At 41.1% G+C, this 27,152-nt stretch overlaps 2 protein-coding genes across 7 annotated transcripts; both read left to right on the top strand.

Annotated features, from left to right (window-relative positions):
* Positions 1-209: 209 nt before the first annotated feature.
* LOC112248657 (erlin-2-like) lies at positions 210-14,187 on the top strand. Of its 6 annotated transcripts, none has more exons than XR_002953256.2 (13): positions 210-344; positions 655-730; positions 2,880-2,987; positions 3,164-3,245; positions 3,943-3,989; positions 4,116-4,177; positions 6,372-6,497; positions 6,640-6,785; positions 7,875-7,933; positions 8,305-8,396; positions 8,616-8,705; positions 9,597-9,732; positions 10,114-10,182. XR_002953256.2 is itself a non-coding variant. In XM_024417870.2 (13 exons), exons 1-13 carry the CDS (start codon positions 272-274, stop codon positions 10,285-10,287), a joined length of 1,143 nt encoding a protein of 380 aa, XP_024273638.1. In that variant the 5' UTR covers positions 210-271; the 3' UTR covers positions 10,288-14,187. The 6 variants fall into 6 exon arrangements, 3 of the variants coding, with proteins under 3 accessions (XP_024273638.1, XP_024273637.1, XP_024273639.1); XM_024417870.2 differs by having other exon boundaries at positions 6,712-6,785; positions 9,653-9,732; positions 10,114-14,187; XM_024417869.2 differs by having other exon boundaries at positions 9,653-9,732; positions 10,114-14,187.
* Positions 14,188-16,990: 2,803 nt separating this feature from the next.
* LOC112248656 (cholesterol 25-hydroxylase-like protein) lies at positions 16,991-22,574 on the top strand. Its single transcript, XM_024417868.2, has 2 exons — positions 16,991-17,760; positions 21,585-22,574. Exons 1-2 carry the CDS (start codon positions 17,318-17,320, stop codon positions 22,039-22,041), a joined length of 900 nt encoding a protein of 299 aa, XP_024273636.1. The 5' UTR covers positions 16,991-17,317; the 3' UTR covers positions 22,042-22,574.
* Positions 22,575-27,152: the final 4,578 nt, after the last annotated feature.

The following is a 27,152-nucleotide window of genomic DNA, read 5'->3' as shown; positions in this document are numbered from 1 at the left end:
AGCAAACAGTGTAGCAATTTACTTATCAGTACACTTGTATTATGGCATAATATAAATGCCACAATTAATAGAAAACTCATAAACCTAGATATATGATTTTTTTAAATCACAGAAACAACTTCTACATTACAGTCAGAATATTTAGCTTTCTTTGATATAGTCTTTGTTGCCCTCTACCGGTTTTGAAGGATATTTCCTCTAAAGGCACTGAAGAACGCCCAGCTGATGACGCATGACGCAAAATGAGGAAGTTTGTAGTAGGTGTTAGCAAATGTTGTTAGCGTATATGTTTTGTATTTATTTATTTTTTTACCGTGGAGGAGGCACCTCGTGTAATAATACAGGTAATAATACGGGTTTCGAGTACACTTTTATCAATGGCCTTTCAAGTATCTAACGTTACATGCAGCAACAATGTTTGTGAAATATTTAGTCAATGTAGGTTAGATACCATCCTCTGTAGGAACTAAAGATAGCTTAACAAACTAACGTTAAACTGTTGTTGCACAATGCCTGTTACGTAGTTGGCTTATCTTGTTTTGCGTTACTGGGAGGGGTGTATGAGTAAATCCAAGACTGGGCGCTTAGCTAGGTAATTCATGTTTAGCTGTCAGCATTCTGTCAACTGAAAGTGAAACAACTTCTCCATGTTAGACTTAGAAAGTGGAACCAAAGATACTGAACCAAAGATGACTGAACCTTCACGTGCGAGCTCAAGTTTCACGACCTGGTATGAAAATACTGCATGCTGTCATTGATTGATTGACTGACTTGTAGTTGTCTAGACAAGATCACTATAATATCTTAATATGATTCTTGTTGTAGCTGTGCACAGACTAATAACTTGTGGCAGGCTTCAGTTGTTGATGTTTTCGGAGTGAGGTGAGGTGAGGCAGGCAAGAAGTTTCCATGCCTTTCTTGGTCAATCCTCTTATAATGTTTTAAGGTCAGTCCCTGCTGAGCTTCTTCTTCCTGACTAATAGGAGTTTACCTTGACGGCAGCATGCCTAGCTGGCACAGAACGTTTTAGTAATGTTTTACAACATTATTTTTTTTTGCCAGCTGAATGATCTCACATCCAGAGCCTTCTATTTACAAATAGAATGCTCTGCTCAGATGTTGTTTTAAACTACATGCAGCTGATTCTATTCTAATCAACTGTCCTAACATCCAGAACTTGCAAGATTACTATTTGCTACACTAAAACAACATTTTTGTAAAAGTGGTAGAATATTTGTAAGGTTATGTATTAGATTAGACTTCAACTCTTCAGTGAAAGGTATCAACAGTGCATTCGGAAAGTATTCAGACCCCTTCGCTTTTCCACATTTTGTTACGTTATAGCCTTATTCTAAAATTGATTAAATAAAAGAATCTCATCAATCTACACACAGTACCCCATAATGACAAAGTAAAAAAATATAAATGTCTGCAAATCTATTAAAAATTTAAAAACAGAAATACCTTATTAGGTGTTAAGACCCTTTGCTATGAGAATCGTAATTGAGCTCAGGTGCATCCTATTTCAATTTGATCATCCTTGAGATGTTTCTACAACTTGATTGGAGTACACCTGTGGTAAATTCAATTGATTGTACATGATTTGGAAAGGCACACACCTGTCTATATAAGGTCCCACAGTTGACAGTGCATGTCAGAGCAAAAACTAAGCCATGATGTTGAAGGAATTGTCTGTAGAGCTCAGAGACAAGATTGTGTCGAGGCACAGTTCAAGGGAAGGGTACCAAAACATTTCTGCAGCATTGAAGGTCCCCAAGAACACAGTGGCCTCCATCATTCTGAAATAGAAGAAGTTTAGAACCACCAAGACTCTTCCTAGAGCTTGCATGCTCGGCCAAACTGAGGAATCGGGGGGAGAAGGGCCTTGGTCAGGGAGGTGACCAAGAACCCAATGGTCACTCTGAGAGAGCTCCAGAGTTCCTCTGTGGAGATGGGAGAACCTTCCAGAAGGACAACTATCTCTGCAGCACTCCACCAATCAGGTCTTCATAGTAGAGTGGCCAGATGGAAGCCACTCCTTAGTAAAAGGCACACAACAGCCCGCTTGGAGTTTGCCAAAAGGCACCTTAAAGAACTCTCAGACCATGAGAAACAAGATTCTCTGGTCTGATGAAACCAAGATTGAACTCTGGCCTGAATGCCAAGCGGCAATTCTGGAGGAAACCTGGCACCATCCCTACGGTGACACATGGTGGTGGCAGCATCATTCTGCGGGAATGTTTTTCAGTGGCATGGACCGAGAGACTAGTTAGGATCGAGGGAAAGATGATCAGTGTAAAGTACAAAGAGATCCTTGATGACATCCTGCTCAGGACCTCAGACTGGGTTGAAGGTCTCTGAATGTCCTTGAGTGGCCCAGCCAGATCCCGGACTTGAACCTGAAAATAGCTGTGCAGCGATGCTCCCAATCCAACCTGACAGAGCTTGAGAGGATCTGCAGAGAAGAATGGGAGAAACTCCCCATACACAGGTGTGCCAAGCTTATAGCGTCATACCTAAGAAGACTTGAGGCTGTAATCGCTGCTAATGGTGCTTCAACAAAGTACTGAGTGAAGGGTCTGAATACTTAAATTAGATTTTTTTTTAAATATATTTTTTTTAGACATTTGCAAAGAAATACATGTTTTGCTTTGTCATTATGGGGTATTGTGTGTAAATGGGTGAGGGGGGAAAAAACGATTTAATGCATTTTAGAATAAGGCTATAACATAGCCAAATGTGGAAAAAGTCAAGGGGTCTGAATACTTTCCGAATGCACTGTATGCTTGCTTATTATTTAATTCATCCATCCTCTATGTCCAACATTGTGCATGCCAATCCTTTAAAAACAAATGGTTTATTTTTCCTCTTCTTCCCAGGATGGCACAGTTGGGTGCCATTGCCTCAATAATCTGTGCGATTGGTGGCGCTGCTCTCTTTGCCTCTGTTCACAAGATTGAGGAGGGACACACTGGAGTTTACTACAGGTCAGATTTATGTTATGTCTTCATTTAAATTGATCTATTATTATGTAGCACAGACATGTCCCTTCAACATGCATGCAGAGTAAGGAATCATATCATCTCTATTTGTGGCAGATCTATCTGCAACATTTGTTATGTTGCTCCCACCTAAATGTGTCCTTGACTTGTGTGTTCCACAGGGGAGGAGCTCTCCTGACCACCACCAGTAACCCTGGGTTCCACCTCATGATGCCTTTCATCACTAACTTCAAGTCTGTGCAGGTAAGAATGATGTCTTAGGCCCTGGGCATGACTGGTCTGGCTGGTGTTTAGGCTGAAATGTAGAAATGAACAAAGAGAGGAACTGAAACCTGACTGGTCTCAGAGGTGTCTGAGGTGAGATGTAGTAGGGCTGAGGCTGGACTTCAATCAAACTGCAAAGTTTAGGCAGTTTCCTTGTTTAGAAAAGTCACCCTGTGCCCGCACACTTCTTATTCTGAAAAGTGACAGCAAATCTATGATGGGAGTCTATTCACTAGGAACCAAACGGGGAGGAACCTGCCTATATTTGTCTAATAGTAAATCTAGGTTATGGTTTCTGTTACAGAACATTTAGCTACGAGTGTGCTACTAATGAATACACCCCTGGTAGGTTTGCAGGTTTTCATACAGTGAAATGTGTTGTTTTACAGGGTCAGCCATAGTAGTACGGCACCCCTGGGGTAGATTAGGGTTATGTGCCTAGCGCCGATTTTTCACCTCGTCGGCGCGGGTATTTAAACCAGCTAACTTTCGGTTACTGGCCCAACGCTCTAACCGCTCGGCTACCTGCCGCCCAAAGACCTGTCAGAAGAGTTTTTGGACCATGAGGGAAAATAACTACTGTGTAAATACTACAATGTAGGTTTTATTGAATTGAGCCCTGCAGAAATGATGTATTTATCGAGTGTTTAACGCCTTCTCTTTCTGTTCTTTGTAGACCACTCTACAAACAGATGAAGTGAAGAATGTACCATGTGGCACAAGGTAGGGTTGTATGTCGTCAATGCCCGAAATAAACTTCATGGATGGAAAGCTTACCAGCTACTTTTATCTCCATTCTTGAGGATGTATTGCATGTATGTCTCGTTACATTCTGTTTTATTTGTTCAGTGGGGGAGTGATGATTTACTTTGACCGGATAGAAGTGGTGAACTACCTGGTGCCCTCAGCAGGTAAAGTCATAAGCCAAAACATCAAACGTTGGAGCAATTTTGACAAGGTGCTCGAGTTTTATCTCTCAACACAAAACTAAAAACTGATCTTACTTGTGACATAACATGCCTGATGTTCAAATCCTTCCTTAGTATATATGCTATATTGTTTCAAAACCAGTGTAACCCATGTATTGTAACAGTGTGTTGTCCTCTGCACCATCATTTCATGGGAGACTCATTTTCCAACCTGTGTTTGAGTAAAAATAAAACAACTGTTTAGTAAGTTCCCGGTTCTGTTAGTGAAAGGCGTCTGGACACATTTAAACACTGTGTTAACTCCATGTTCTCTCAAAGTGTGCTCCAACTCTCTTTTGTTATGACAGATGTAAGGGGTGGGGGGATGGTTGTGTACTTAACAGTGTTGTAGTAAGTGAGACCGGTCTTTTTTTTTTCTTCTCACCATTCTGAATTTCTAAAGAATCGATATGTTGTTGTAAAATATGAACACAGAAATACTGAACACTTTGAACTCTTATGCTGCCAATTTGACACAATTATAATCCCCCTCCAGTCTTGATCTTGACTCTATTTGTTCCGGTCTTGAATCAGTCTCGCTTCAGGTGGTCTAGAACACAACACTAGTACTCGGCAACCATTTTGAACACTGCTTACTGTAACCCTGCGATAGACTAGCTTCCAGTCCAAGGGGTGTTACATCAAGCTGCCCGATGCTAAGAAACAGGAGACAGGAGGCTTCTGCCTTATGGACCGTTCAGGCTCGGACCAAGCTCCGTATTTACTGTAGCCACTACTACTTACTTACTTTATACTGCTTCACAGGATTTACGGTACTATATCTGAAAGCAAATGTAATATTGATTAACTTTCAGATATAAAGAAAAGATAGGGAAAAAATTGGCGGTATGGTAAAGTTGGCGGAAAGACGTTTTTGTGTGAAAGGGATATTACTGTAGCCCACAGGAGGGGAGAACGGCTTGTAATAATGTCCGGAGCGGCGCAAATGGAATGGCATCAAACACCTGGAAACCATGTGTTTGATGTATTTGATACCATTCCACCAATTCCGCTCCAGTCATTGCCACGAACCCATTCTCCCCAATTAAGGTGCCACCAACCTCCTGTGCTGTAGCCATTCTTCTTTGTCCTTTCTCTGTATGGTATAGTGAGCTACTTCACAGCAACTCTTTCTCCTCTCTTCTACAGTGTATGGTATAGTGAGGAACTTCACAGCAACTCTTTCTCCTCTCTTCTACAGTGTATGGTATAGTGAGCTACTTCACAGCAACTCTTTCTCCTCTCTTCTACAGTGTATGGTATAGTGAGGAACTTCACAGCAACTCTTTCTCCTCTCTTCTACAGTGTATGGTATAGTGAGCAACTTCACAGCAACTCTTTCTCCTCTCTTCTACAGTGTATGGTATAGTGAGGAACTTCACAGCAACTCTTTCTCCTCTCTTCTACAGTGTATGGTATAGTGAGGAACTTCACAGCAACTCTTTCTCCTCTCTTCTACAGTGTATGGTATAGTGAGGAACTTCACAGCAACTCTTTCTCCTCTCTTCTACAGTGTATGGTATAGTGAGGAACTTCACAGCAACTCTTTCTCCTCTCTTCTACAGTGTATGGTATAGTGAGGAACTTCACAGCAACTCTTTCTCCTCTCTTCTACAGTGTATGGTATAGTGAGGAACTTCACAGCAACTCTTTCTCCTCTCTTCTACAGTGTATGGTATAGTGAGGAACTTCACAGCAACTCTTTCTCCTCTCTTCTACAGTGTATGGTATAGTGAGGAACTTCACAGCAACTCTTTCTCCTCTCTTCTACAGTGTATGGTATAGTGAGCAACTTCACAGCAACTCTTTCTCCTCTCTTCTACAGTGTATGGTATAGTGAGCAACTTCACAGCAACTCTTTCTCCTCTCTTCTACAGTGTATGGTATAGTGAGCAACTTCACAGCAACTCTTTCTCCTCTCTTCTACAGTGTATGGTATAGTGAGCAACTTCACAGCAACTCTTTCTCCTCTCTTCTACAGTGTATGGTATAGTGAGCAACTTCACAGCAACTCTTTCTCCTCTCTTCTACAGTGTATGATATAGTGAGCAACTTCACAGCAACTCTTTCGCGTCTCTTCTACAGTTTATGATATAGTGAGCAACTTCACAGCAACTCTTTCGCCTCTCTTCTACAGTTTATGATATAGTGAGGAACTTCACAGCGGATTACGACAAGGCCCTGATATTCAACAAGGTTCACCATGAGCTCAACCAGTTCTGCAGCGTCCACTCTCTACAGGAGGTCTACATCGGCTTGTTCGGTAACTAATCAATATTCAAAGGGTTTTAAAGGCCTAGTGTTGTCTCTGGGTGGTCCCAAATGGCATCCAATTCCCTACATAGTGCACTACAACTGCAAAAGTACTGTACTGTATAGTGACTAGGGTGGTGTGTGGGATGCAGCCTCTGTCTCCATTGTGTGTGTGTGTGTGTGCGTGTGCGTGTGTGTGTGTGCGCGTTGGTTTCCCTCCTCAGACCAGATAGATGAGAACCTGAAGCTGACCTTACAGGAGGATCTGACCTGCATGGCTCCTGGACTCATCATACAGGTACTGGGAAGGAGACATGGAAGGAGGAAGAGACAACAAACCAATCTTAGAGAATCCTTGCATACCAGTATAAATGTTTATTAAAGGTTTATAGGCAAGGAATTCCGATGATTGATTTGATTTACTTGATACTCCACTTATCCTTGTGTGACTGGGAGAGGAAGAGCGATGGGAGGATGGAATTGTAGAGAATCCTTGCATATAAATATATTATTGATGGTGAATACTCATTTAACAATATCATGAGCAGTTTGAACATTGAAACTGCCCATGTTATGTGAGTACTGTTTCATAACTGTTTATTTATATACAAGGATTACCTCGTATTGATTTCTGATTCGGGTTGATAATCCACTTATCCTTGTGTGATCCAGGTAGAGCCACACACACACAGGGGGTTGAATGGCAGACAGGAAACGGGGTTAAATTTAAAGTAATGTGTAAGGTTAAAGTAGAATACTGTTCCTCAACTTTATGAGGCTCCATATTGTGATAAATGCCAGGCGATGAGTGGGCTGCTAAGCTGTCCTGGATGGACTTCAGTTACTAGCTAAAACTTAATGAAAGACAATAGACAGAACAGATCCCATGTTGCAATATCTGGACTGGAAAACGATGACAGATTCTGTCAGACTCAAATAATAATAATAATTTCCTCCCCGACCCCAGCCCCACACATTCCTTTACAGTTTTAAGGCCCCTCTAGGTTTAAACACTTAGCTTTTTGTCCTCATTAATCCTCTAGAAGAAACTACAATAACAGCTGTGGGTTCTGCCAGGAACGAATAACACTACAGTTCACTTCAGAAAGAGTTTGGGGAGGAGTAAGATTGCGTTGGTTCTTTTGTGCTCAAAAGGCACCCTATTCCCATGACCAGAGCCCTATGGGGCTGGATCAGAGGTAGTGCACTACAAAGGGAATAGTGTGTCGTTTGGCATTTAGCCTAGATGATCCCCTGGTGATGGAATGCCTCTTATTGCCATGTAATGACTTGCAGTTCCACAGTAAAACAAATGTTCAATATGATCTCGGTCATCTCTCCGTCACCCTTCTTTTTCACGGTTGTGGTTTGGCAATCTTGACCATAGGCAGTCCGAGTCACAAAGCCCAACATTCCTGAGAGCATTCGGAGGAACTACGAGATGATGTGAGTAGAACAGTTGGCTGTGTAACACTGAAACATTCTAGAACACTGCAATGCTCCATATTCCCAAAACCCCCAACCCCCTTCCGTCCTGTATTCATTCTCCTCAAACCCGGTTGTATCCAAATGGCACCCTATTCCCTCTATAGTGCATGATCTTTGACAAGTGCACTACATAGGCAATAGTATGCTATTTGGGACACTCACCACTTCCATCTGGAGGGCTTTAGTAATGGACTGATGATGGTATTTTTTTCCATGTTAACATGCTGGCTGTTTTAGGATGTTCTCGTGAGGGATGGGACACATGCTGTGGGACTGGAGAAAGATATTAACCAACTTTTAGCACGCACCTTTAATGTGTGTGTGTTTAGGGAGGCTGAGAAGACAAAGCTTCTGATTTCTGCTCAGACTCAGAAGGTGGTGGAGAAGGAAGCGGAGACAGAGCGGAAGAGGGCTGTGATCGGTCAGTCATGTGATTGGTCAGACACTAACGCACTATGACCTTTACATTTTCACAGAAAAAATATTAAACTGACATTTTATAATAATACATGACATTTATAAACAAATAACTGTAAGTCTGTTTTCTTGAATTAATTTTTAAGAGGAATTCTGCCCGTTTTCTCATTAAATCCCAGAATGTAAGGCTCATTTCCTGTCTCCTCCCTGTGCTGCTCTACAGAGGCAGAGAAGTTAGCTCAAGTGGCTGAAATCAAGTTTAGCCAGAAAGTCATGGAGAAAGAAACAGAGAAAAGGATCTCTGAAATTGAAGGTGTGTATGTGTGTTTGGCAAAACAATAAGACTGTATACTTAAGCAATAAGGCCAGAGGGGGTATGGTATATGGCCAATATACCACGGCTAAGGGCTGTTCTTTGCAACACGGAGTGCCTGGATACAGAGCTGTGGTATATTGGCAATATACCGCAAACCCCAGGGGTGCCTTATTGCTATTATAAACTGGTTACCAATGTAATTAGAGCAGTAAAAATACATGATTTTGTCATACCCATGGCATATGGTCTGATATATCACGGCTTTCAGCCAATCAGCATTCATGGCTCCAACCACCCAGTTTATAATTGTCATTAGGCCACTGGTCAGTGAAATGGCATGCTGGCATAACTGGGCTTTTAAGATGCTCTACATTTTTGTCCTTTTCCCTGTGGGTCATGATGGTAGAAAGAGTAGTCTCCTGAGAATTGACTATGGGAGCTCAAAGCTATACATTTAGACATACCCCGTCACTGCTCCCTCCTGTCTTCAGGCCACGATGGTGTTGTAGCCTATTCCCTTATCATAACCTTTGTTTTTGTTTCTCCGGCTAGGCCTACGTTAGACATTTTCGGCATGTGCTAGGCTATCCATGGAAAGTAAACTTGTCGTATTCTCACGTGGGAGAGGGAACATAAGCTCTGGCGTAGACAAATTGGAATGTTTTAGCACAACACAAATAAGGGACAGTTCCCGGTTCGACACACTCTCAGTGCATGGCTGGTAGCCTTGTGTCTGCCTCGCCACTCACAGAATGGAATTCGTATAACAACAAGCTCCTGGGTTTTTAAAAGTATTATCTTGATTTTAAAATGTTTCCGACCCACAATGTAATTCTGAACCGCGAACTAACCCACCTGTTGAAATAATGTTTTCATTCTACCCGCCAGCTGATAATATTTTAGATGGCGTCAACACAATTTGACGTCTTACCCCTGGGTTGCAGACGGAGCATTCTTGGCTAAGATGAAGGCCAGGGCCGATGCAGAGTTCTACACAGCAGAGAGAGCGGCCGAGGCCAATAAGGTGAGAGGACCATACTGAGAGGAACCGCCGGTCCTCCTTGGCCCTAACCCTTCCACATTTGCAGATCTGAAAGATCTGTATAATCAGGGTGGTGAAAGATCTCTCAGCTCCCTCCATGTTGCTTCCTCCATGCAGATCTACAAATATCCAAGGGTTAGAGCCAAGGCGAGGTGGTAGGGAGTGAATTCAGACTGGCTGGAAGAGTGAGAGAGAACACACTCCCTCCTCAGGCTACAATCTAACAGTATCACAGGACATCCAGGCATTCATCACTGGCTTCTGCCTTCTCTCTCTCTCTCCTCTCTCCCTCCATTTCTATCTCCACCCTCACCTTCCTTTCTCTCCCCCCTCTCTCTCCGCCCTCTCTCTCTCCACTCCCAGTTGAAGCTGACGCCAGAGTATCTGCAGCTTATGAAGTTCCAGGCCATAGCAGCTAACAGTAAGATCTACTTTGGGAGTAAGATCCCCCAGATGTTTGTTGACTCTGGCCCCTCCTCCACTAAGGCCTCTGATGCCATGGACGACCTAACTGAACAGATCCTGGACCTAGACTGATGGAAAGGAGAAGAGAAGAGACCCATCCCAGGGCTGGAGCTGTGGAGCTGGGCCCATGCTAGCCACAAGGTGGGGTGAAAGATGAGCCTTGGGTTATGTGTCCCAATTGGACACTATTCCCTATATAGTGCACTACTATTTTTGAAGTATCTGGCCAGTGAAAATCTTAGTTTTAAAAGTTTATATTCTGTTAACTCATACCAAAATGTTTTTGACTTGTCTTATTCATATTTGTGGCCAAAGAACTTTATACATTTAAAAATGTAAAAAACACTTCAAAAACCCCACCTCAAACAGTCTGTTAAAATTTAAAAAAAATGCTTGCTATTTCCTCAAAACATGATGTCATGTTGGCTTATTGGCTGAGCTGGCCAATGAGCGGTCTACTAGTGTGAATATTTTTAATGACCAGTATACGGCCACACCATTCTGTTGGGTTATGCCCACACCATTCAAACACAGGAAAGCTGCTTTCTAACCTACTTAATTGCCATTTTTTGGGAAGGAAAACTATTTCACTCGTGTTATTAATTATAGGTCATTTCATAGAAGTCTGGTCCACAGATACTTTAAAGAGGCAATCAGCAGTTGCTACATTCATTTTTGGAGTTATACATTAATGATATGTACCTTATTGAAGAATATAACTTATAAATGCCTCATGAGCTTAGGTCAGCTGCCGTACCCCATCAGAACCCCACATATATGCTTGTTTTACTCCAGTGTTTGTTAACAAAGTAAATGTAAACAAACACTATATAGCCTCAACATGACCCATAGCTCTGTTTATTCATTTTAGTGGTTACATTCTTCCATCCCTCATCTTTTTACCAAACATAACACATTTTTTTTCTACCGCTGATTGCCTTTTTAAAGCGCAACTGAAGGCAAACAACTTCTCTGATAGAAAATGGCATATGTGGCATCTATATTAGTCAAACATTTATTCTAGTGTCAAAATGTACTACAAAGTGTAAATAGGATAATTTTGTTCATAAAGTCAGTCTTGTCCAAAACTGAGTTTAGTGAGTTCTTCATGACTTACTTGAGGATTGGGTTTTGAGTTCAACAATGCTCACTTGGCCACTAACACAGGGTTACAGCTGCGGTGATTGCCTCTATCCAATCCTACTGCAGAACACCCAGACAGTGAGACATACCTGCCCATTAGCAGGTAACCCGGGACCGGTTTAAAAAATGAATGGAAGTATGGAGGTGGTTTTGTGCCTACAAAAAAAGGGGTTAAATATGTATCCAAAAAAACCGAAATATTTCCTGAACTTTCTTATTTCCTAGATATAGGACAGACACTTCAAACCCTTATTCCTTTTGATTTCCCGTCTTTTTTGTCCATTTATGGATGTGTTATTCATGGCATTTCTAAAGCCCAAATTAAATATTTAATCAAATTTTTGTATATATTTTTTTGATACCTACAGGGGCCTAAAATTCAAACTCAAATAGCTAACTGATCCATGGTTTGACCAATTCCAGGTCAGCTTAGTAGAACCCCTACCCATAAGTGCACTACTACCCATAAGGCTCTGGTCAAAAATTGTACACTATATAGGGAATAGGGTGCCTTTTGGGATGCTACCCTGGACCGGAGGTTTTACTAGCCCTACAACAGACCGTAGGCGAAACAATGATCTATTGAATGTAACAGTGTGGTTTGGGACATTTGAAACATTAATTGAACTTTTGCAAGGGTATGATGTATGTTTTGTAACTTCATTTAATAGGTAGCACTTTCATGTCTTTTCTATGTGTTGCATAGCTCATAATACAGTGTGTGAGAGATGTGTGCAGATATATAGTTGTGTATGATTAACTACATTATTAATGATTAATTTACTTAATCATACACAATACATTGTTTGGAATACCTTGTTTCTTCATACAGATCCCTCTCCCATATGAATTGGCTGAGTGTCTTCACCTTATCTCACCCGGATTGTCTCACAATAGCAGATGTAACAGATCTTAACTAGCCCACTGAATGAACATGACTTTACCTCCGTTTCAGAGAGTGAGCATTGATGTTCAATTGTTTTTTTGACTCAAGAAAAGTCAAGGTTGACTTGTTTTCTCTCAATTATCTGTAATTATGCTGGGCAAAAGGCCATTATATTCATGTCTGCTCTTGAGAGAGTGTCCTAGACACAACAGAGAGTATCTGTTAGAATTGAGATGTTGAGAAACCAGCTTCTCCTTGAGTGGGAACATTGTCCCATGCTGGAACAGAGAGAGCAATGGCTTCTCTGTCAGTAGTAGTCATAGTATGAGGGATACAGATGAACAACTCTGATAACGACAACTTGACAAACCACACTACACTCAAAGCATGTTCTACTAGTGGTGTTTGACGGTTGGTCTCATGCTTTGTCACTCGTTTTAAACCATCACATTTTATTTTCTGGTATTGACTACAAATGTTGTAGGAATGTTATTGAACTACACAGATGGATACCTTTTCTGAAACCGAGGCAGACTTTGGGCTGAAACTCTCCTGGTTTTGCTTGGGAAGGAAAGGGAAGAGGGGTGACATTAGAAAAGGGTTCGGGACTCACTATAAAAGTATTATAAATTATCTTCAGCATCAAATTCCTGGTAATTTGGGATTTGTGACATTATCTGATTGTACATTATACAAAAAGCTCTACATGCAATACACACATCACCCTCATTGACGAACCATCTTAACCCTCTGCTATTGCCTATCCCCATGATTTGGTGAAGGGGTGATACCAACCAAATCCAATTTTATTGGTAACATACACATATTTAGCAGATGTTATTGCGGGTGTAGTGAAATGCTTGTGTTCCTAGCTCCAACAGTGCAGTAGTATCTTAACCATTCACAACAATACACACATCTAAAAGTAAAAGAATGGAATTAATAAATAAATAAATATTAGGATGACCAATGTCGGAGTGACATTGACTAAATAGAATACGGGAGAATAGAATACAGTATATACATATGAAATTAGTAAAGCAGTATGTAAACATTATTAAAGTGACCAGTGACTCCATGTCTATGTACATAGGGCAGCAGCCCCGTAAGGTGCAGGGTTGAGTAACCGGGTGGAAGCCGGCCAGAGAGCGCTATTTAACAGTCTTGATGCCCTGTCCAACCACTCCCAGTTCAGTATTCGAGAAAAAAATAAAAAATAGCAACTTTTGTCGTTATCTGCTAGGCATTTCATACAGGCTCTACATGGAAACATTTTTTCTCCTGACATTGGATACTAAGAGCATTACAGGTGTGTGTTTTAACAGTACATTTTATCGCCTGCGTCTCGTCTGCGGTTCATGACAGATCATGTCCATATATATTAATTTCGTCATTGTGACGCATGTTCACTGAATATTGGACCAGGCCTCTTGTTATTTTCCAAATAAAATCTCTCTGTCATCTTACATGGAAAGGAATGGTGGAAAGAAAAAAAACAATATTTATTTACATAAAAGCAAACAAAAGCTGACTTGTCTTAGTCATTCATATTGGAAGGATGAGTCAATGGTATAAACATGTAATGGGGTTTTCATGAAAGATGCAACTGCAGCTTTTTGACTATTTCACACACTGGTGCCCTCGGTGTAGTGTTGGACTGAGTTCATTTGGGGTGAATCATTTGTATGTTATTCACCAACGCTTTGACTAAAGCAATGACTTGTTTGAGAGGCACTTGGGTTGTATCCATTAAACTGTTCTCTCAATGTAACACTGGTTTGTTCTGGCTGTGTAAACTGTTTGTTAGACTCTCTCAGGTTGACTTGACTGATTATGACTTGAAGGAGACTCTTTTGCACTCGCTCACTGATGTTAAATTGTGAATCAGAAATCCATCATTTTGTGATTTACACGATTAAATGTTTTTCTTTGATAACGAGGTACTTTGTCTTGAAATGTAGTCTGTTTTTATTGCCTTTTTCTTACATTTCCCTTTCACATCTCTCAAACAAGAGACTGAATCTTGATTTTGCAATTTAGTAGGGGTAGACAGTTACATACCACACAGTCTATTAAAAAAGTATATTTATCTGCTTATGTTATTTAAACTATGATAGATTCACATCTTGATTGACATTCAGACTATTGCACACCATGTGGACTGGATTTCAGACGTTATGGAGAAGAGAAGTTACCCAATTTCAGGTGCAGGTGAAATGTTTAATAAAACAACAAAACCAGTAACGAGACAATTCCTTAAGGCTACACACCGGTAAACAAGAACAATACCACCTGGTGAGAAAACATAAGGGAGTTACATACATAAAGGGGAGGAAATTATGAAGGGAATGAAGTCCAGGAGAAGAAGTCAGTAACATCTTATAGAAAGTATAGTATTTCATAATGTAGCACTATGATTTTTAAATATATATTTTAAGCTAGGCAAGTCAGTAAAAACACATTCTTATTTACAATGACAGTCTAGGAACAGTGGGTTAACTGCCTTGTTCAGAGGCAGAACGACAGATTTTTACCTTGTCAGCTGGGGATTTCATCTAGCAAAACTCTTGGTTACTGGCCCAAGGCGCTAACCACTAGTCTATCTGCAGCCTCAAGATGACTTGATAACCTGGTGTACACTGTCAAGTGCTGAAAGTTCAATCACCTGTTATCCCCTGTGAGAAACCCCCTAGATTCCCAAACAGGTATGCCGGATGTGCAATCAGAAGTCTGTGACTGCGTAGGCAGGACCCAAGGTGCCAATATCCCTGCTTCAGATTCAGGCTTGTAGAGGTCATTTCAAGCATGAGACATGTCTAGGATTGCAAAGGGAGGGTATATTACTGGTAACTTCCGGAGCTACTGGTAAACTACCAGAACTTGGTAACTTTCAAGTTTTAAAAAATTTGATCACATGAAATCTAGTGGACTTATTGGGTACATCAGATTATCACAGGTGTCTGTAATTATCTCTGGCCCTCCATGTGGTCATATACAATTATAAAATAAGATGATTTTAAAATAAACAATATAATGACAAGCTAAAAACCTTTATCTGAAGTCAGGTCTATGACATGAATTGCTTTACTCCCATAAAATTATCACAGGCTTTGAGTTTGAATGGAACACATTGACTAGACTCAGATATCCCTGTTCCAGAGAGGGGCCCCACGCAAGATGCTTATGTGAAACCATCTGACTCCAGCATGGTATCATACACTAGACGTAACATAGTAAATGAAAATACAGGACACTGAAATTAGTATATGCTACGTTTGGTATGTTTACATAAGACAGAAGGTTACTTAATAAGGCAAAAACTAAAGGAGGGTAGTTGGTCAGGGTAGATGAGTAGGCATGTAACCTGAACGTCTAGCAAACCAACAGTTGCATGTTTGAATCTCATCACGGACCACATTAGCATTTTTATTAATTAGCAATGACTTACTACCGTTTAGCTACTTTGCAACTACTTAGCATGTTAGCTAACCTTAACCCCTAGCCTAGCTAATGTTAGCCACCTAGCTAACGTTAGCCATAAAAAATGGAATTCGTAACAAATCAAATCAAATTTTATTTGTCACATACACATGGTTAGCAGATGTTAATGCGAGTGTAGCGAAATGCTTGTGCTTCTAGTTCCGACAATGCAGTAATAACGAACAAGTAATCTAACTAACAATTCCAAAAAAAAAACTACTGTCTTATACACAGTGTAAGGGGATAAAGAATATGTACATAAGGATATATGAATGAGTGATAGTACAGAGCAGCATAGGCAAGATACAGTAGATGATATCGAGTACAGTATATACATATGAGATGAGTATGTAAACCAAGTGGCATAGTTAAAGTGGCTAGTGATACATGTATTACATAAGGATGCAGTCGATGATATAGAGTACAGTATCTACGTATGCATATGAGATGAATAATGTAGGGTAAGTAACATTATATAAGGTAGCATTGTTTAAAGTGGCTAGTGATATATTTACATAATTTCCCATCAATTCCCATTATTAAAGTGGCTGGAGTAGAGTCAGTGTCATTGACAGTGTGTTGGCAGTAGCCACTCAATGTTAGTGGTGGCTGTTTAACAGTCTGATGGCCTTGAGATAGAAGCTGTTTTTCAGTCTCTCGGTCCCAGCTTTGATGCACCTGTACTGACCTCGCCTTCTGGATGACAGCGGGGTGAACAGGCAGTGGCTCAGGTGGTTGATGTCCTTGATGATCTTTATGGCCTTCCTGTAGCATCGGGTGGTGTAGGTGTCCTGGAGGGCAGGTAGTTTGCCCCCGGTGATGCGTTGTGCAGACCTCACTACCCTCTGGAGAGCCTTACGGTTGAGGGCGGTGCAGTTGCCATACCAGGCGGTGATACAGCCCGCCAGGATGCTCTCGATTGTGCATCTGTAGAAGTTTGTGAGTGCTTTTGGTGACAAGCCGAATTTCTTCAGCCTCCTGAGGTTGAAGAGGCGCTGCTGCGCCTTCCTCACGATGCTGTCTGTGTGAGTGGACCAATTCAGTTTGTCTGTGATGTGTATGCCGAGGAACTTAAAACTTGCAACTTAACATATCACACTATATGGAGGGAGGTAGATTTACTATGTTACCTACCCCTAACTATCATACAAAATGGATGAGGGAGATCCACAAATTAATGCATGTCATATGAAATGTAACATACTGTATCATACTAAATGGAGGGTACAGATTTACATTTACTATGTTACCTATAGTCTATGAGACCAGGCTGTGCTGTTGACTTGGAATGACTTGGAAATTGGAATGTGATTTTTTTTAAACATTTACTGCTTCTGTGGCTCTATTACCCTCCCACCAAACGACAGCCAATCGTGTTCTGTCAACCATTGTGGAAGAGAAAATAAGTATTTAATTAGACACTCGAGCATAAACTAAATGCGTACCGTCAGCTGGAGAGAGTGAATTGAAGAAACTACATCATGGACTACGTTATTACAAAGTAGTAGCCAACACACTTGGATAAATGCGGAGAACAATTCATGATGGTCATTTTTTGTTTGATTAAAAAATAACCCTTCGTATGCTGGTATTATGAATATTAGTACTTTTCTAAAACATGGGAACACAGATGGACTGCTGCTCCAGCCGCTGTGGGATGATCTGCGAGCACAACGGGAGTTCCTCACGTCACCTTTCCTGCCCGCATGCTTCGCTTTCCTCATCCACCTTCTCCTCTGCGCACCTTTTCTAGCCTTTGAAGCGCTGGGATGTTTCTGGCCACGGATAAATCTCTACAGGATCTCGAGGAACGCTGAATCGTTGCTGTTGTGTTTGCAGCGATGGGTTGGCTGCTGTTGGAGGATTTTTCTGAAATACCTGACAACTGTTCTCCCAGCCACCGCGCTTTATCAAAGAGTTAGGATTCCAAGATTTCCCGAACTCTCGCCATCATGCAGCCTGCTCATTGGGGAGGTTATCGCGTGCCTACTTTTATTTGACGCGCTGTTCTTTATATGGCATTATTCCATGCATCGGTAAGTTTGAACCAGGATCTGGGTTTACAGCACAGGAGGTTGGTGGCACATTAATTTGGGAGGACTGGCTCGTGGTAATGGCTCGAGTGGAATAACTGGAATGGTATCAAACACATGGTTTCCATGTGTTTGATGCCATTCCATTTACTCAGTTCCAGCCATTAGTATTAGCCGTTCTCCCCTCAGCAGCCTCCACTGGAGACATTGAATGTGAAGATTCACCAGCTTTTCAAGCTGAATACTGTCATAATACATTCGGTAATTAGAAAAGGATGTCGTTTCGCTGAACAACTATCGTCATTACTGCCGTTACAGCCAGTAGGCCTATGTACTTCCTAAAAAGGTCTAAATAAAAAGTCACATATGCAACTGATTTTAAATGCATTGTCTGGAAAGTTAAAGGTGAAATATATATATATATATTTGTTTTATTGTCTGGAAAAAAACCTAAGTATTGTTTTTGACCAAGTGTACATGCGCCAAACCTCTTCTGCACCTGTAATATTGGTAATATAATTCAAATACACTAAATGTCCCAAACAGTCATTCTGATTCCCATGTAAAATAGCCTTTTGAGTGTCTAAAATATCACCCACAATATGTGTTTGGATGGAAATGCTATATATATATATTGTTATTTAGGTACTTTTTCTCTCGTGGCTAACTACCAGTAAGTTTGAAAAGACAGGCTGAGTGGGCGGGGAGTTTATACTCATGGCTTCGCCTTGACTGACAGCTTTTTGAAATGTTTATGTCAAGTAACTTGGATGCGGTGTTGCTTGAAAATCATCTCAAGCAAATTTGGTCATACGCAAACCAAGTCAAACAACATTAAAATAGCATTAATAACCACGTTTCCATCAACAGTTTTTATGGAAATAAAGTCACACCGTAAAAAAATATATAAAAAATCACGACAGCTGTGATAGAAACGGGTAGTTTCAGTACAATTTTGTAAATGCCGACAGATCATTTGTTCGTTCGACATGGTGAGATCTTTTTGTGTCTGTAAAATTAATAATGCGAGAAATGGTGGTGGCAACCCCTTTATGTACAAATATTGATATAATAACCATCATATGAAGTAAACTTGGAGTCACATGATGATATAATGTGTGGTCCTCACACTATGATTTGGGATACCATGCAGTTTATTAGGCTACAGATGAAAAAAGTTATGATGAACTTCACATGTCCCGAATACAACAGGTGTAGTAGTGAAACCGTGAAAAGCTTACTTATGAGCCCCTAACCAACACTGCAGTTAAAAGAAATATGGATATGGATAAGAATAAGATATAAAAGTAACAAGTCATTAAAGAGCAGCAGCAAAAAATAACAATATATACAGGGGGGTGCCGGTACAGAGTCAATGTGTGGGGGCAATAGTTAGTTGAGGTAGTATGTACAGTTGAAGTCAGAAGTTTACATACACCTTAGCCAAGTACATTTAAACTCACTTTTTCACAATTCCTGATATTTAATCCTAGTAAAAAGCCCCTGTCTTAGGTAAGTTAGGTTCACCACTTTACTTTAAGAATGTGAAATGTCAGAATAATAGTTGAGAGAATAATTTATTTCAGCTTTTATTTCATTCGTCACATTCCCAGTGGGTCAGAAGTTTACATGCACTCAATTAGTATTTGGTAGCATTGCCTTTAAATTGTTTAACTTGGGTCAAACGTTTCAGGTAGCCTTCCGCAAGCTTCCCACAATAAGTGGGGTGAATTTTGGCCCATTCCTCCTGACAGAGCTGGTGTGACTGAGTCAGGTTTGTAGGCCTCCTTGCTCGCACACACTTTTTCAGTTCTACCCATAAATTTCCTATAGGATTGAGGTCAGGGCTTTCTAATGGCCACTCCAAAACCTTGACTTTGTTGCCCTTAAGCCATTTTGCCACAACTTTGGAAGTATACTTGGCATCATTATCCATTTGGAAGACCCATTTGCGACCAAGCTTTAATTTCCTGACTGATGTCTTGAGATGTTGCTTCAATATATAAACATAATTTTCTTTAGTCGTGATTTTGTCTATTTTGTGAAGTGCACCAGTCCCTCCTGCAGCAAAGCACCCCCACAACATAATGCTGCCACCCCCGTGCTTCACGGTTTGGATGGTGTTCTTCGGCTTCCAAGCCCCCCCTTTTCCTCCAAACATACAATGGTCATTATGGCCAAACAGTTCTATTTTTGTTTCATCAGACCAGAGGACATTTCTCCAAAAAGTACGATCTTTGTCCCCAGTTGCAAACCGTAGTCTGGCTTTTTTATGGCAGTTTTGGAGCAGTGGCTTCTTCCTTGCTGAGCGGCCTTTCAGGTTATGTCGATATAGGACTCGTTTCACTGTGGATATAAAAACTTTTGTACCTGTTTCCTCCAGCATCTTCACAAGGTCCTTTGCTGTTGTTCTGGGATTGATTGCACTTTTCGCACCAAAGTACGTTCATCTCTAGGAGACAGAACACGTATCCTTCCTGAGCGGTATGACAGCTGCTTGGTCCCATGGTGTTTATACTTGCGTACTGTTGTTTGTACAGATGAACATGGTACCTTCAGGTGTTTGGAAATGTCTCCCAAGGATGAACCAGACTTGTGGAAGTCTACAATTATTTTCTGATGTCTTGGCTGATTTCTTTTGATTTTCCCATGATGTCAAGCAAAGAGGCACTGAGTTTGAAGGTAGGCCTTGAAATACATCCACAGGTACACCTCCAATTGACTCAAATGATGCCAATTAGCCTATCAGAAGCTTCTAAAGCTATTACATACTTTTCTGGAATTTTCCAAGCTATTTAAAGGCACAGTCAACTTAGTGTATGTAAACTTCTGACCCACTGGAATTGTGATACAGTGAATTATAAGTGAAATATTCTGTCTGTAAACAATTGCTGGAAAAATAACTTGTCATGCACAAAGTACATTTTTGGAGTGGTTGAAAAACGAGTTTTAATGACTCCAACCTAAGTGTATGTAAACTTCCGACTTCAACTGTACATGTAGGTAGAGTTATTAAAGTGACTTTGCATAGATTACAACAGAGAGTGGCAGTGGTGTGGAGAGGAGAGGGGGGGGCAATGTGAATACTCTGGGTAGCCATTTGACTAGATGTTCAGGAGTCTTATAGCTTCGGGGTAGAAGCTGTTTAGAAGCCTCTTGGACCTAGACTTGGCGCTCCGGTACCGCTTGCCGTGCGGTAGCAGAGAGAACAGTCTATGACTAGGGTGGCTGGGGTCTTTGACAAATTTTAGGGCCTTCCTCTGACACTGCCTGGTATCGAGGGTCCTTTTCTGGTGACATGATGATCGATGCTTCACTGCAGTTTGACAAATAAAAATATTCTCTTATCTATAATAATCTCATCATGTAGACTAGTCTACCAGCATAGCGTACCTTCACTGTATTGGTGAGCTCTTGTCTAGTGCACACGTGCCAAGACCAGAATAGGCAAATTTGCTATTCAACTAAACAGTTTTTGTGATACAACTACCGGTGGAGTTGAAAATGCAATGGAAACACTGAACTTTTAGATTTTTATTAAGTACAATGAAAACTTAAGCGAAAATAAAATGTTGTGTACACTACATCATCACGCACTGATTTTTATCTGTAGTCAGTTGGTTGGAAACACACCAAGTTTCTCAAAAACAAATTAAATCGGACCGTTCTATAACATGCTATTTACATGGAAAATAGAGATTATATTGTAAAAAAGCAAAATTCTCCTTTACCTCGGACAACCCTCATGTAGAGAGTCTAGTGGGAGCACATAAGGTTTGTCCCTGACTGCCTACCAAACACACAAGTTCTGTCTGTATGGTCCCCAGGGTTCCCTGGCTGTATCAGAGGGTCCACCAGACTCATCACCAGAACCGGATCACCTTCGCCCTGACTGCCCAGGACGCCAGCCCGGCTGAGCTACTCTCCCTGCAGATGCTGGCCCTGAGCAGTGCCTGGGTGGTGGGCTGCCACCCTCTGAGTGAGGCCCTGTTCCACCTGCTCAACACCTGGCTGGCCATAGAGGACCACTGTGGCTACGACCTGCCCTGGGCTATCCATAGACTACTGCCCTGCTTCGGAGGGGCCCCCTTCCACCAGGCACACCACCACATCTACAGGGGCAACTATGCCCCCTACTTCAGGCACTGGGACTGGCTCTGTGGGACCTACCTGGGGGTAAGGGAGGAGGCTGGGAGTAAACATGGAGGGAGGACAATGAGGAGAAGGAGAAGAAAGAAGAGCCTTGGATCTGACTGTGTGTGCGCACAAGCTTGCATGTGTTAAAATGAATGTAATCTCTGAAGCAAACAAAGAACTGACATGTTAGGTAGCATCATTAGTACAGTGAGTACAGGCTAAAACATGGGTTATGTGTACTTGTGTTTGTAAATTACAGGTGGTTATATGTTGACTCAAATGGAATATTTGACAAGCATTAGATATGTGAAATGTGAAAATAAAGGACAGCCGCACACTCTAGGAGCTCAGATGCAAAAATGTCATGTACAACGTTTTGACAGACAAGCTGTCTTCATCAGGGTATAATGACAAACACTGCGGGGTGACTCGTTTATATAATGTCAAAAGACACATGCAGGTGTCTGTAATCATGGCTTGGTGTGACCTGACATCATTGGTTCATTCTCATATATTAAAATAGCATACAAAAATCATAAATGGATAGCGTATGATCGTAGATACAATTTGGCTACATAAGCCTACAAACATTTACAGTAGCAAAATCACAATAATCACAAGAATGGCTTCAGATCAAAGTCTACGTTGAGACCAAAGGGAGCAAGGGTCTTTATATTAAAGATCCAGCCAGCCTCTCGTTTTAACAATAAATTATCGAGGTCACCCCCTCTCCTAAGGAGGGTGACATGTTCGATGCTAAAATAACGTAGAGACAAAAAATATATTTTTTACCTTTATTTAACTAGGCAAGTCAGTTAAGAACAAATTCTTATTTTCAATGATGGCCTACAAACAGTGTGTTAACTGCCTTGTTCAGGGGCAGAACAACAGATTTGTACCTTGTCAGCTCAGCAAGTCGAACTTGCAACCTTTCAGTTACTAGTCTAACGCTCTAACCACTAGGCTATGCTGCTGCCCCGAGATCAAGTGGTCTGCTTCCAAAAAGTGGGTCACAACTGGGTATGTCAAGTTTTTGCATCTAACCTGATTTACCCAGTTGCGGCCCACTTTTTGGAAGCAAACCACTCGATTTTGTCTTATTGAGTGTATGTAAACTTCTGACCCACTAGGAATGTGATGAAAGAAATAAAAGATGAAATGAATCATTCTCTCTACTATTATTCTGACATGTCACATTCTTAAAATGAAGTGGTGATCCTAACTGACCTAAAACAGGGAATTTTTACTAGGATTAAATGTCAGGAATTGTGAAAAACTGAGTTTAAATGTATTTGGCTAAGGTGTATGTAAACTTCCGACTTCAACTCTAGGTTAAGTAATCAGTAGTAATTTGTGAGGATCGATGCTGGTAGAGACAAGAAGCAGGTACAGGGAGTGAACATTTAATGGTGACGGACGTGGAACAGGACAGGACAGCGTCTGGACATAAACACATAACGCCATTAATGCAGACCCGGAACAAACGGGGGAGCAGACAGTTATAGACGGGGCAATCAACGAAGGGAAGAAGTCCAGGTGAGTCCAATGAGTGCTGCTGCTAAAGATGGTGACAGGTGTCATGACTGTCCTTGGGGAAGTATCATAGGCACCCCTCTCTCTCCACAGTTTTACGACTTAACGACAGGTCGTAAATTCCTGGAAGGGACCCTCTCCCCTTTAGGACATGCATTATTGATGGAGAGAGAATGTTCAACTCCTAAACCCCAAAATTGGAGGATTAAACAATATTTCAATTTTTGAGAATGTGGGAATGGTCTGTGGGTATTTAAAGAACAATCCTGTCGAAGTTGTTTCATTTTGTGACATCAGGATGGCCAGGAAACACACATAACTGTATCTCTTAAAGTGTACATTTTCCAGCTGTCAGGTTTACATATAAGTATTGTGAAACGTATGTGATTAAACATGAAACTTTTTGTGAAAAGATGTAATGTGCTGTTAAATTTCTAAATGAGAAAATACGGGTTTTCATGTAAAGTTAACAAAATCATTGGTCACGCCCACGTGAGCATAGACATTAATTTGGCGTCATGGAACCGCCCCTTCTTCCACAGAGTATAAAACCCACTTCCTACAAAATCTACATTAAGTCAGAGAACTCCGGGACAGAGTCCCCACGTTGGAATGGCTACAATTCTATAGATCATTAGACCATACAGCTGTAGTTTATGGCTACACGATTGGAAATGGGTAAACTCTGAGACTATCAATCACTACAGAATAAGAGCAAATCTTAGACATATAATTACTAGTTAGCAGCTAGAAATTCCTTAAGTTTAGAATGAGAATACCGACAACCGCCGAAGCATCTATTCTATGAGAAATTTTCCAAATGGTACTCTGAGGTAGCCATTCTAAGCACCTACAACCACAAAGGACATTGTGAATTCTGGAGAATTTAACCAGAGACTCTCTAATGATTGACTCTCCAGCAGACGGACTGGATTCCAACAGAGAAGACAACAAGGACATACAGGCGTAAATATATACAGTACATTGCAATTATTCTCAAATGAGCGGCCGTTCATGTGCAAAAGATTATAATTTCAATGATTATAATTATCCACTGTGTGTCGTGAATTCATTTTGTCTTTCCTGCTTTTTCTCAGTCCCCACCCCTTTCCTTTGTCGTTTAGCCCACTAGGGACTTTTCTATCATTGTTAGTAACCAATATCTACTGTTTGTTTGTTATGTATTTCTGTGATTATTTAGTTAGTTAGTAAATAAATAATTAAGCCAATTTGTATATTGCTGATTCATTATGGAAACTAGGGTTCGTGCAGATATCCAAGGGTTTGCGACGTTCAGTAATGAGAACTGATGAGGTAGTAATAATAATAGATGAATGAGAATGACTGTAATTGATCAGATATTAAAATATCTGAAGAGTTAAATTCGTAAAATTATAACTCTAAATCGCAACATTTTCCGCTGTGCCCCGACTTCTTAGTTAATTCATGTTTAAATGATTAGTTTAAATCACGTAATAATGAAACCCAGAGAACTGATTTGATATAAATAAGTCTTCATATTTAATGATAGTCCAGACACGACACAGGTGGGCGTAATGAAGGGCACCCTGGCGCCCTTGAGCGCCAGAGAGAGACAGCGGGAGCAGGCGTGACAGTAGTCTACAATTATGAAAACTATATTGGGGAACTAATATCAGCCTGCTCATGAGGGCTTCTCATTCACCAATTTCACTTGGCATTTTGCCAGCTTGAATTCCCAGTCATCAAACTTGAATTCTCAGGTCATCATATTTGATGACTTGAGACTCAACTTGATTGAAAATAAAATAACTTGAGACTTGACTTGGAGCCTCAAGACTCGGAACTCGGACTTTGACTTTTAGAAATGTTTTGTCATTTATTCTGTGGTTCAGAGTCTCTGTGGATTACTCTCCACACAGCCAGAGAGAGTATTGCACTTGCAAAAAAACGGATTGTCTAGTAAAAAGCCCATTCAGCACTCTGATTAGACCAGCAAACTGTCAATCAACACAGGTCAGTCAGCTAGAGCTAGGGTTGACAGTAGGCCTATATTATTTTCATACATATTTTTCTAGACTACACACACCAGTACGCTAGCCTAACATTTGTATTTTACATTTATACCTTTGCTTATTTTTTTATTTGATTTTTTGTACATGTTTTTACTCCTTTTTCATGGTATCCAATTGGTAGTTACAGTCTTGTCTCATCGCTGCAGCTCCAGTACGGACTCCGAAACACAACCAAACCAAGCTGCACTGCTTCTTGACACAATGTCCACTTAACCCAGAAGCCAGCCGTACCAATGTGTCAGAGGAAACACCGTACACCTGGCAACCTTTTCAGTGTGCACCAGGCCATGGGTCTCCCGGTCGCGGCCGGCTGCGACAGAGCCTGGACTCGAACCCAGAATCTCTAGTGGAGGCCATACCTTTCCTTATTCAATCTGGTTACCATAGGCCTACGGGATTACGAAACCTTTTTTTGCCAGAAACATCTAATCTGTGCTTCAGAAACAAAAAGTTGCGTATCTTGACTGTTGACCAATGACCAGTCATCAGCATTGCAAAGGCGGATGCACATATTCAGATTATTGACCAGAAAGCGCCTAGCAGAAACAGAGTTACCTACCAGTGGCGGTTGGTGCCGCTTTTTTTAATGAGCATGGCCTTATTTCTATTCAGTGGTGTGTATTCCATGGTTGCAAATATTTAACCAATAAAAAAATGTACAAATTATAAAATAATTTCTATTCTGTCTCTCTGTGTTTCCATAATTTTCCGTCAATTCAGAAGTGGCTGAATCTCAACAGAGAAATCAACCCGAGCGAAGGAAACAGAACCCCACTGTCTCAGTATGTGTAGCCCATGTATCTGATGCTGTCTGGACCAAAAGAGTATAACATGTTGCCGCCATAGCATTTGTTGATTGATGCCAGAAAGATTTTGCCCTCCCTTGTTAAATAGAATATACAGGAATTAGCCAATCAGCATTGAGGTGTAATGGTGCTGAAATAGCGGAGGCAGTACTCCTGTTGTCGTTGTGCTGACTTCAAACATATCGAAAGCATTAACTTGCTTGACCATGCTGCAGGAGATATTTGCTTTGTGGACTTCACCGGACAGATGTTGCTCTCCGATTTTGTGATGAAACAAACGTATGTGTAGTGGAATTTATTCCGCCACTGTGTGACTGTTGGCTTTTTGTCTTCACGGTCTTATTGTATATCACAGTGGCGTGTGAACAAATGGGTTATAGAGAAAACAATGCAATTATCACAACATAGGTTGTAATGCAGCATATTGGAAGACGGTCATTCATATTCCATTCACCCAGATCAATGTAACATCAATAGGTTTAGGTTACTACTTGATACTGACATTTTCTCTATGCCCATCATAAGGTTGCTACAACCTAGCCTATGAATGAAGACATTTGTCTGGTCACCAAAAACATTCACAAACTTTTACAGATGCACAATCGAGAGCATCCTGCCGGGTTGTATCACCGCCTGGTACGCAACTGCTCTGCCCTCAACCGTAAGGCTCTCCAGAGGGTAGTGAGGTCTGCACAACACATTACTGGGGGCAAACTACCTGCCCTCCAGGACACCTACACCACCCGATGTCACAGGAATGCCAAAAAGATTATCAAGGACAACAACCACCCGAGCCAACTGCCTGTTCACCCCGCTATCATCCAAAAGGCGAGGTCAGTATAGGTGCATCAATGCTGGGACCGAG

Source organism: Oncorhynchus tshawytscha, linkage group LG04 (genome assembly GCF_018296145.1).
Source record: "Oncorhynchus tshawytscha isolate Ot180627B linkage group LG04, Otsh_v2.0, whole genome shotgun sequence".
Lineage (NCBI taxonomy): Eukaryota > Metazoa > Chordata > Actinopteri > Salmoniformes > Salmonidae > Oncorhynchus > Oncorhynchus tshawytscha.
Note: the sequence above shows the minus strand (reverse complement) of the source record. Positions and strands in the feature narration are given on the sequence as shown.